This window comes from Barbus barbus, assembly GCF_936440315.1.
Source record: "Barbus barbus genome assembly, chromosome: 16".
Lineage (NCBI taxonomy): Eukaryota > Metazoa > Chordata > Actinopteri > Cypriniformes > Cyprinidae > Barbus > Barbus barbus.
Genome location: NC_136744.1, coordinates 6620542 through 6631944, shown reverse-complemented (window position 1 = coordinate 6631944; position 11403 = coordinate 6620542). Strand labels below are relative to the sequence as shown.

The 11403-nt window shown below is 39.6% G+C and overlaps 1 protein-coding gene across 1 annotated transcript; it reads left to right on the top strand.

Annotated features, from left to right (window-relative positions):
- Nucleotides 1–395: 395 nt before the first annotated feature.
- On the top strand, nucleotides 396–11073 carry LOC306882830 (leucine-rich repeat-containing protein 73-like; the record flags this gene model as incomplete). The annotated part of the gene is made up of 6 exons (XM_079437760.1): nucleotides 396–930; nucleotides 1921–2081; nucleotides 3018–3140; nucleotides 3524–3624; nucleotides 9519–9714; nucleotides 11000–11073. Exons 1-6 carry the CDS (start codon nucleotides 659–661, stop codon nucleotides 11071–11073), a joined length of 927 nt encoding a protein of 308 aa, XP_079293886.1. The 5' UTR covers nucleotides 396–658.
- Between the last annotated feature and the right edge of the window lie 330 nt (nucleotides 11074–11403).

The following is an 11403-nucleotide window of genomic DNA, read 5'->3' as shown; positions in this document are numbered from 1 at the left end:
TTGTGTGTTGTTTCAAACGTTTACATTTTGTTGCAAAACTCATATGGACATTTTCCCACTGTGAAAATTGACATTAAATTAATTGAAATGTTTATAAAAATATTTATTTATTTGTAGTGAGAACTTGATATGTACAGAATTCACTTTGTAAAATAAACCTACGCTGACAAACATCACTAGGAAGTGTGTGACAACTTGCCCCGGTGTTAAATTTCATGCAACCTACTTCCAAGACCCGAGCTGTAACAGATGTAACAGAACTCGTTACCTTGCGCCCATTTCCCGTTCACACCGGCGCTCAGCACAGACGCGTTCTCTCCTTGCGGCCAATCCCAGCATCGGCTGTCAAGCGGATTACCTCAAGCCTGGAGTCGCCTAAAACCCGTGTCGGTGGTGAGATGGGAACAATTTAACGTGAGCGCCGTTTAGAGGGTGCCCATAGTAACAGACAGCACCAGCATCATCATTTTGGGTTCACAGCCTTGAGGATCCGGGATGTCGGGACTCGGGAGGCAAACGCACAAAACGCTGAAGTAGACAGCAGCAGCAGCAGCACCACACCTTCCGCGATATTCCGAGCCCGGTGCACCGGATTAGACGCCGCGAATCCGACCTCCAGGATCCATAATGCCCGTTAATCGAGCTTGACACCACCGAAATGCTGCCGGGCTCTATTCAGATCACGGGAGAGGCGCTGTCCAGCGCGGAGATCAAAGACATATGCGACAGTCTGAAGGAGAACAGCGTGCGGCTGCTGTCGGTGCGCGGCTGCCAGCTGTCTGACCGGGACTTCGGCCGCGTGTGTCGCGGGGTGGCGGAGTCGCACTCTCTCGCGCAGCTCAACCTCAACCTCGGCGTGGTGTCCACCATCGGCCGGACCAAGCAGCTGGCAGATGCTCTGAAGGCCAACAGATCCGTCCAGACCCTCTTGTGAGCGCTTCTTCGAGCATTCTTTAGTTAGGCATGCAAACGCCACTATTATCATCATCATCATCGCGCTTAGGCTATTTATAGCGACAGTCTATTATTATCGAGGAGAAGTTCCCTGTCAGTCAGTCAACAGCAGGCTTGCATTGAAGAAGGGAATCGAGACCTTTCGAAAACACAATATCACTGGTGGGCTTTTTGACTTTGACAAATAAGCAACCCCCAAACCACATCTGCCCTAGCTAGTGTACTAATCCTGAAACTTTAAAATCTGCATTGTGTAGGCTACTATCAATATTATTGGCTCGTATGATAAATTCTCATTTGTACGTCCGCTAAATCAGTAAATATGTACATTGTACAACAAAATATGTAATGCAATGCGCTAAAATCATTTCTGCATTTCTGTTTTTAAAAAATTAGTTCTTAATTTGTATCAGTTTTTTTGTTGATCTTCCACTGATACACTGTTTCCAGTTCCAAGGGATTTCGATTACGTCACTGTAATATTAGAGGCTGCTAGTGTTTCTCAGATCATTTGCATACTGAATTGTGATTGGTCTTTTTACAAACTCACTGTTTTTATTTTATTTTTTTTATTGTGTTTGTCAAATGTCTAATTTATATTAATTTGCTATATTGGGAAGTGTTACAACCTTCAGTAATTTTTTTTTTTTTCCTGTAAATCTTACAACGTCTGTGGTCAAGTGTTATAGTGATTTTACCTCTAATTTTTAATTAGTTTAACTACTTGTGTTTTTAAAAAGTCCCACATAATCCTTAATTTGTGTATTCTTGTACGCAGCTGGCAGAAAAGTCTGCAAAGAATCACAACAGAATAACTGCTGTGAATTTTTGTTGTTGTTTTTGTAACGCAGAACCAAGTTGAAACACTTCTGCTGTCTTGAAATCATTGCCATGTTTCTACAGGGAATGCAAATGTAGCACAGAAAATAATATCCGGCTCTGTCTGTTTTTCCTGTGCCTTTACAGTCTCCACGGAAGTCCACTTTTAGATGCAGGACTGGTCACCCTGAACGGAGCCCTGTCCACTCACCCCTCACTGGTGTCCTTGGATTTGGGGGACTGCATGCTGGGAGATGAGGCAGTTCGCCTCATTTGTGGCTTGCTTCCTCCGGATGGAGCCAAATCGGGTAAAACATCACAGCTTCACCAGTAAACAGTGTTTACTAAAGACAGTTTCCACACAAAACAACTTTGTGATACATTTAGCTTAAATAAGCAGCTAGTCCCATTATACGAGTTTTCAGTGAATATTACAGTATTTTTCAATTCGCCGAATCAATACAAAAATGCTAACCATGCTTATATGCCAGAATTGCAAAACTGACACAGTCTTGTTGCTTTCACACTTCTGCTGCACTCTCTGCAAAACTCCCCAAACTCCACAGCTCTCAGCGCTTTGGCACATGGTCACTGCGAACACAGTTAATATAGATAAACATGTTTTGAAACATATTTTCTTCACTTTTTAAATAGTTTAGGATGTGGAGGATGATTATGCATGAGACAGATGATGTGTTATTAAGGGAAATAAATGCAAACATTTGCAAATGTAAGTAGTCAGAACAAAATTCAAAATTATTCAAAGTGGGATATGATGGCCCCCTACCCAGGGCAGGAAGCCCTCTTGGGCACTTTTACAGAATGTGTTAAATTATTTTATATATGTATATTTTATACATTGTAAAAACATTTGTGTTAATTTATAACATGCAAAACATGAATGCGTCCACAGATTCAACATTAACAAATAGACATGCAAACCTTTGATATTCTCCATAGTATATAATGTTATAGATCACTATTTTCCAGAGATGCAAAATTAGATTAATTAACCTCAAAACTGTTTTGAATGACTAAGTCTTCCAAATGTTGATATTCAAACTGTAAGCATTGGTACAGACTGTGTGTAAGGTTTTCATTGATTTTGAGTGTTTTTTGTGTGTGTAATATCTGGAAATTGGTACAAGTCTATGAATAATGTATATCCAAATGAAAAATACTGTAGTTTTAAATCTAGTGGTAAATTAACAATGCTGTTTTATGCATTCAATAATACTGCACAGGGCTTAAAGAGCTTACACTGAGTGCCAACCCAGCCATCAGCACGCAGGGTTGGGCTCGGCTGGCCATCGCCGTGGCTCATAGCTCACAGTTACGGGTCCTCAACCTCGACTACAATCCCTTAGGTGAGCGATTTTCTGCAGTTTTGAGGTATGGATGTATGCTGGACATGATACATAGATATCGTTAACACTTTTAATCAGTATTAATAAGTTTGCTTTAAACATTTGTAAAGTTAATTGCGTGTCAATTTAATTTTAAATTCAATTTAATTTAATTTAATTTTGTCAATTAATTCAAGGAGGCAAGTCTTTGCCTGAAGTATAGTGGTTAATGTAGATGTTATATATTGAGACATTTATTTGCTGACTGTTGCTCTGAAACTGCCACCCAAGCGTGCACATTTTTCTGCCGGAGAAATGCAGGGTTTGCACTTTGAAAACCACTTGGTTTGCACCTTGCACCTTGAGTCTCTGTCCCAGTTTTTACTATTGCTTAATGTTTCCAGGGGATCACATTGCTGGGATGCTGGCTGTCGCTGTTGCATCCAGTCGAACTCTTGAAGTTCTGGACTTGGAGGGAACCGGCCTCACCAATCAGTCAGCACAGGTATATTCCAAACTCAGAACTACGTCATGAAACCTGGGGATTTTTGAATATATTTATTCAAATGAATTATTATATATATATATATTGTGGCGGGAGGAGCCAACGACAGACACAGTGGGCGTGGCGTCAAGCCTCGGAGAGGTTTTTATTAAACAATATATTAAAATAAAGTGTCCAAAAGGGGGAAAAGTGTCCAAAATAAACAGGGATCTGGTGTCCTCGTCGTGCTGCGGGGCTAGTGAAGGAGGGCAGTGTTCAGGAGGGAATGGTCCAGGGAAGGGGCGGAGTCCGGTGGCCGCACGCGCTCCCCTCTCGGGGCCGGGAGCGAGTGGCGGCGGCGTCTCTGGCGCGGCTTCGTCCATCTTCGGAATCCCGGCGCTTCTGGGGGATTCGGCGGCCCGGCATCCTAGCCCGTCAGCCGCCTAACGGGTGCGGCAGTCCTCCTCGACGCTCCCTTCCTGGACCCACGAGGACACCAGCGTGCATGCACGGGGGAGAGACCGGTCTCCCGAGGAGAGGCGCGCTCGGCGTTTAAACGGCGGCGGTGATGAGGCTCTATTCACGTCAGGTGCGCCTCATCACACGCCGCCAGCCCTGCGTGTTCAGCGCCCCTCCTCTCTCACACACCCACTCCTGTCGGGAGCCTGGTGAAGGGCGGCGAATACGGGACGGGGTGGTGATGATGGACAGGGGGGAGGCAGCCGACTCGTCACAATATATATACATACATACATACAGTTAGGTCACTGACACAATTTTCATAATTTCAGCTCTGTATGCCACCAGAATAGAATTAAAATTAAACAATCAAGGTGAAATTAAAGTGCAGACTTTAAACTTTAATTCAAGGGGTTGAACAAAAATATAACATAAAATGCTTAGGAATTACAATCATTTTTATACACAGTCCCCCCATTTTCAGGGGCTCAAATGTAATCGGACAAATAAATATAATCATAAATAAAATGTTCATTTTTAATATTTTGTTGAGAATCCTTTGCAGGCAATTACTGGCTTAAGTCTGGAACTCATGGACATTAGCAGAGACTGGGTTTCCTCCTTTGTGATGCTTTGCCAGGCCTTTACGGCAGCTATCTTCAGTAGTTTGTGGCTTTCTGCCTTTAGTTTTGTTTTCAGCAAGTGAAATGCTGCTCAATTGGGTTGAGATCAAGAGATTGATTCATTGCAGAATATTCCACTTTTTTACCTTCAGAAACTCCTGGGTTGCTTTTGCTGTATGTTTTGGCTCATTGTCCATTTGTACTATAAAGCACCGTCCAATCAACTTTGCTGCATTTGGCTGAATCTGGGCAGAGAGTATATCGCTATACACTTCAGAATTCATCCGGCAATAAACACCAGTAACCCAGTGCCACTGGAAGCCATGCACGCTCGTGCCATCACACTGCTCCGCCATGTTTCACAGATAATGTTGTATGCTTTGGATCATGAGCTGTTCCAAGCCTTCTCCATATTTTTTTCTTCCCGTCATTCTGGTACAAGTTGATCTTAATTTCAGCTGTCCAAAGAATACTTTTTCAGAAGTGGTCTGGCTTTTTTTTTTTTGATGTTTTTTGGCAAAGTCTAATCAGGCCTTGTTTGCACCTTGTGGTGAACCCTCTGTATTTGTTCTCGTGAAGTCTTCTCTTGATTGCAGATTTTGACAGCGACACATCTACCTCCTGGAGAGTGTTCTTCTCTTAGCTAGATGTTGTAAAAGGGTTATTCTTTACCATAGAGGGAGTTATTTGATCCCTGATTTTGTACGTTTCCCCACTGACAAAGAAATGATCAGTCAATAATTTTTAATGGTAGGTTTATTTGAACAGTGAGAGACAGAATAACAACAACAAAAATCAAGAAAAATGCATTTCAAAAAAGTTATCAATCAAAAAATAAAATAAGCATTTGATCCCCTATCAATCAGCAAGATTTCTGTCTCCCAAGTGTCTTTTAAGAGAGTGCTCCTAATCTCAGCTTGTTACCTGCATAAAAGACAACCTGTCCAAGCAATCAATCAATCAGATTCCAAACTCTCCACCATGGCCAAGACCAAAGAGCTGTCCAAGGATGTCAGGGACAAGATTGTAGACCTACACAAGGCTGGAATGGGCTACAAGACCATCACCAAGCGCCAAGGTGACAACAGTTGGTGCGATTATTCGCAAATGGAAGTAACACAAAATAACTGTCAATCTCCCTCGGTCTGGGGCTCCATGCATCTCACCTCGTGGAGTTTCAATGTTCATGAAAACGGTGAGGAATCAGCCCAGAGCTACACGGAAGGATCTTGTCAATGATCTCAAGGCAGCTGGGACCATAGTCACCAAGAAAACAATTGGTAGCACACTATGCCCTGAAGGACTGAAATCCTGCAGCGCCTGCAAGGTCCCCCTGCTCAAGAAAACACATGAACGGGTCCGTCTGAAGTTTGCCAATGATTCAGAGGAGAACTGGTGAAAGGGTTGTGGTCAGATGAGACCAAAATCCAGCTCTTTTGGCATTGAAAATGGGTCGTGGATGGGTATTCCAGCATGACAATGACCCAAAACACACGGCCAAGGCAACAAACGAGTGGCTCAAGAAGAAGCACATTAAGGTCCTGGAGTAACCTAGCCAGTCTCCAGACCTTAATCCCATAGAAAATATGTGGAGGGAGCTGAAGGTTCGAGTTACCAAACGTCAGCCTCAAAACCTTACTGACTTAGAGAGGATCTGCAAAGAGAAGTGGGACAAAATCCCTCCTGAGATGTGTGCAAACCTGGTGACCAACTACAAGAAACATCTGACCTCTGTGATTGCCAACAAGGGATTTGCCACCAAGTATCAAGTCATGTTTTGTGAAGGGGTCAAATACTTATTTGACTCATTAAATTGCAAATCAATTTATAACTTTTTTGAAATGCATTTTTCTTGATTTGTTTTGTTGTTATTCTATCTCTCACTGTTAAAATAAACCTACCATTAAAATTATAGACTGATCATTTCTTTGTCAGTGGGCAAATGTACAAAATCAGCAGAGGATCAAATAACCCCCCCCCCCCCCCCCCCCCCCCCCCACTGTATACAGTATATATATATATATATATATATGTGTATATAGCATAATATTTGCTTAATATTTACATTATATTTAGAAAATCACAATAAAATGCAGTCTGAGAAAGTAATAATTCACCCAAACATGAAAAAAATAAATCCTGTCATCATTTCCTCACCCTCCTCCAGCTTTGCACACCTGTATGACTTTCTTTTTACTCTATTGTTCAAAAGTTTGGTGTCAGTTTTGGAAATAATACTTCAGCCACTACTGTTCAGCAAGGATGCATTCAATTGTTCAAAAGCAACAGTAAAGACATTTATAATGTTATGAAAGATTTCTATTTCAAATAAATGTTTTTTTTTTACTTTGTATTCATCAAAGAATCCAGAAAAAATAATAGTTTTACAGTTTCCACAAAAATATTAAGGAGCAACAACTGTTTTCAATGTTGATAATAATAGGACATGTTCTTGAGCAGCAAATCAGCATATTAGTATGATTTCTGAGGGATCATGTGACACTGAAAACTGGAATAATGATGCTGAAAATTCAGCTTTGCATCGGAAATAAATGAAATATTAAAATATATTCAAATAGAAAGTAGTTGTTATAGTTATTTTAAATTGTAATAACATTTTTACTGTATTTTGATCAAGTTAATGCAGCCACTACTCCTGCATTTCTAAAATACCCACCATAGTTCACTTTAATTTCTGAAAGAGTAAACATTATTCGTAGGACTTGATTTAAATCAGTGATGAATTATGTGTACGTTCATGCGGGTAAGTGCTGTGTGATGCATGTAATGTAATCTGCGCAGTGGCTTCATTCATTTCGCCCTTGAAAGGAGATCAGATATGTACTTTATAAACCAGATGAGTAATCCAAAACCTTTTCCTATCACCACCTGCTGAAAAATAGCACTGTGGGGGAAAATAATGGATTAAGCACAACTTTAAGCCATAATTCCTCTGTCACCCTCGTGTCATTGCGGCCTCATTTTATTATCTTTCTTCTGTGAAACACAAAATGAGATGTTAAGTCTGGGTTTATAAATCTTAGACTGTGCTTAATGAAAGAAAGAAAGAAAATATCACAAGGTCTATGCAACATGACATCACTAAACAGATAAAGTATTCCTTTAAAAGCTCTCATACCTTCTCTGTTTTCACTGAGTCTGTCAACAGGAGGTAGAATTGACAGAGGATTATGTTTCATAACTGTCCACTTGAGGGCAAAGTTGTACAGGGAATTTCTTCATATTTGTGCACAATGCATATTTCTTAATGTTAACTTAAAAAATGTGTTTTAATGTCACTATTGATGAGGATTGTATGATCTTCAAATAATATCGGTCTTTACATACAAGATATTTAAAGTGTACCTGAAGTATACTTGTAATAGTTCCACTTTAGCACAATCAAATATACTTCAGTATATCTTTAGCTGGATTTAAGCACTACTTATGCACAATTAAAGTAAAAAAATTACCAAATTTTGCCATAAGTCAAACATATTAAGGTTCTGCAATATATAAATATATTGTGGAAACTTAAATTCCTGTAGAGCTGCTTTGCAACGATTTGTATCGGAAAAAGCGCTATACGAATAAACTTGAATTAAAGTGCATTAAGTACAAAATTAGTTGTTCCAATTTAGCAGACTATTTTAGTATACCAGTAGTATACCAAAAATATAATTGCAGGGTATTTTTATTAAGCGCATAAATAATGTATTTGTAGTATACTTAGCATGAAATGGATGTATTTGTAGTACACTTTAGTATATTTATTTTTCACGAGGGGTATCATGATTATTAAGTATATTTAAACATCGTTATGATTTGATGTAGCTACTACGTTTTGGATAACGTGGAGAAGTATAGGCACTGTATACCTAAATGAGTGCAGAAATGAACAGATTAAAGGTGCAATGTCATTTACTGTCGCTTAGTAAATTTTCACTGGCAAAATCCAGTCATTTCACTAGAAACTCAGGCAATCTGAAATTTTGCTCAGAACAAAAGATTTTCCCAAGCAGATTTTGTCACAGGTACAAGTTGTTCAGGTGGATTCTCTGCACTGACCAACAGAAAGTCGCTTTATAGAAGTGTATTCTATATTGACAATTGACATTGGACGTGACCGTGACCGCACCTCAAGGCATACTAACACTTCAAACTAATGCCCATTATTTAGTCAATTCTACTAATTCTACTAATCGTTCACCCATTTCATGTTGATCTATTGAATATTTGTCTAATTTGCTTATGTTTTCAGCACTGAAGGTCTGTTGGTTCTGTATGGGGCTGTGCAGCTTAGCTGAAAATCCAGAGAAGTATTTGAGTCTCACTTTTCTGCTGCGAGCCAGAGGCAAGAGAAGACTCTGACTCCATAATTACATTTGTTCATGAAAAATCCATTTATTGAAACTGAACTAACATAAAGTTATGTTATTGCAAACAGAATACAATGAGGTGGTTGTTTTGCAACAAGGTGGAGACAGTTCTGTTGGTACAAGAAAATTTGTGAAAAAAGTAAACACACACAAAGTGAGATGTGTAACTTTTTCAGGTGTGGGTAGAGTGTCATCGCCAACAACATAACTTTGTGCAGAAGTAGTAGTTACACATTTCGTCTTCTTCTTTTTTCTATATTATGATGGGTTGCAACCAGTGCAGTACCTCCACCTGTTATGTTGAGAGTATCAACCATATAAGTGCTCGATTGTTCATAATTTTGTATGTGTATTATTAACACAGATATGTCATTGCGCTTTATTTTCTCCCAATTCTTTACATGTAATACTTCATGCTGTAAACGTAATGCCTTCCTTGTTTCTCTGCGGTCAGGTTTTCCTAGACATGGTGGAGAACTACCCCACCAGCTTGCGTGTGCTGGTTCTAGCCGAGAACGACATCAGTCCTGAGCTACAGCAGCAGATCTCAGATCTCCTCTCTGAAGGCGAGGAGGAGGAGGATAAAGACGGAGAGGCGCGTGGACACTCGGTGACCCCCAGGGAGAAACCCGCCTGGGTTCCCCACAGCAGTAAGGGCTGACCAGCCTCACTCTCTCAGCCTGTTCTCTTTGCTTCAAGACTGTTTCATTTAGATTTCTCTTTCCTTCTTTGTGTGTGGATGACTTTCCTGGAGTAACTGGTTCTAAGAGGCTGGGGCAAAAGGGAAGTACTACTCATGCATTATTTAGGAGAGATCATTTCTACTTACGAAATAGAAATATGAATTTCTTATAATGGCCAAGTTGTGAGTTCTCTGTCCTGTATATCCTAAAGTCATTAGACTTAGAGGTTATTATTAGCAAGGTTAAATTTTAAAGGAATAGTTCGGCCGAAAATGATCATTCTATCATCACTCAACCCTCACTTCACTCCAAACCTACTTGACTTTCAAAAGATGAATTTTTGGAAGCAAATCCTGACCATTTCTTTCCATATAATGAAAGTGAATGGGGAAAAATCACCTTAAAAGTATCAAACAAGTACTCCATTTCACTAAAACCAATGGCGCCAATGCACCATTTTTACAGAAAGACTGTTATACTCAAAGATAATCAGAAAAATAGCCTACATTTTTTTATGTTAATGATTTTTGGTACATTTTACAGAAGTCGAATGGATTTATTTTTTTGGTACTTAATTTTTTTTGTCATTTTGGAGCCTGAAAGACCCAGTCCCCCTCTCATTTCCATTAAATTTGCCTGATCAAAAGTTTGGGGTCAATAAGATTTTTTTTTAAAAAGACATTTATTCAGAAAGGACACAAACAGTAAAGACTTTTAGATTGTTAAAAATAATAATTTCAAATACATTCTGATCTACTGAACATTTATTCATCACTGAATCATGAAAAAAGGCTTGCACAAAAACTATTAAGCAGCACAACTGTTCTTAACATTGAAAATAATGAGCAGCAAATCAGCATATTAAAATTATTTCTCATGTGACACTGTAGACTGCACTAATGGTGCTGCAAATTCAGCTTTGATCACAGGAATTATATTTTACAAATTTCAAAGCAAACTGCTATTTTAAATTATAATAGTATTTCTCAATATTACGGTATTTTCTGTATTTTTGATCAAGTAAATGCAGCCTTGGTGAGCAGTATAGTGTATATGAAAAAGAGTGGCCAGGATATTCTCCAAAAATACACTGGGTAATAGAAAGCCATGCAGGTTTGAGGGTGAATAAAGATGAGAGAATGTGAACTATCCCTAGAAAGAAGAATCTTTGGTCGTTCAGAACTGGAAAAGCCAAATTCCTGTCCTCTTCACACATTTCAAACATTTACCAAATTGTCTCTGACCCTTCCAGACTCTTCCAGCTCCCAGATGGTCCTGATGACATCAGGACTGGGTGAGAGCTTTTTGGCAGAGACAGAGATGTGATACTGGAGCTGCCGATGTTTTGTGCTTGCACTGTACGACTACTGCGAGACCACCAGTTAGTGTGCAACCTCTCACGCCGCATGACCTGTAGCACTTAGCGCAAGACAGTTCAAAGCTGGAACAAAAACCTTAAACACCAAGTGACTTATAATACGCAATAGTGAATTATTTATTTTACAGATGTACAGTCTATTTATAAATATACTGTATTTAACCAATAACAGTATACTCTGTTAGATGAGCTGTATAAGGTTGATGTGATGGCCTGATGCCTGAATAAATCAGTTTACATCTTTTTAAATGCTTTTTGCTCGGCTTTTTTTGTTCTTG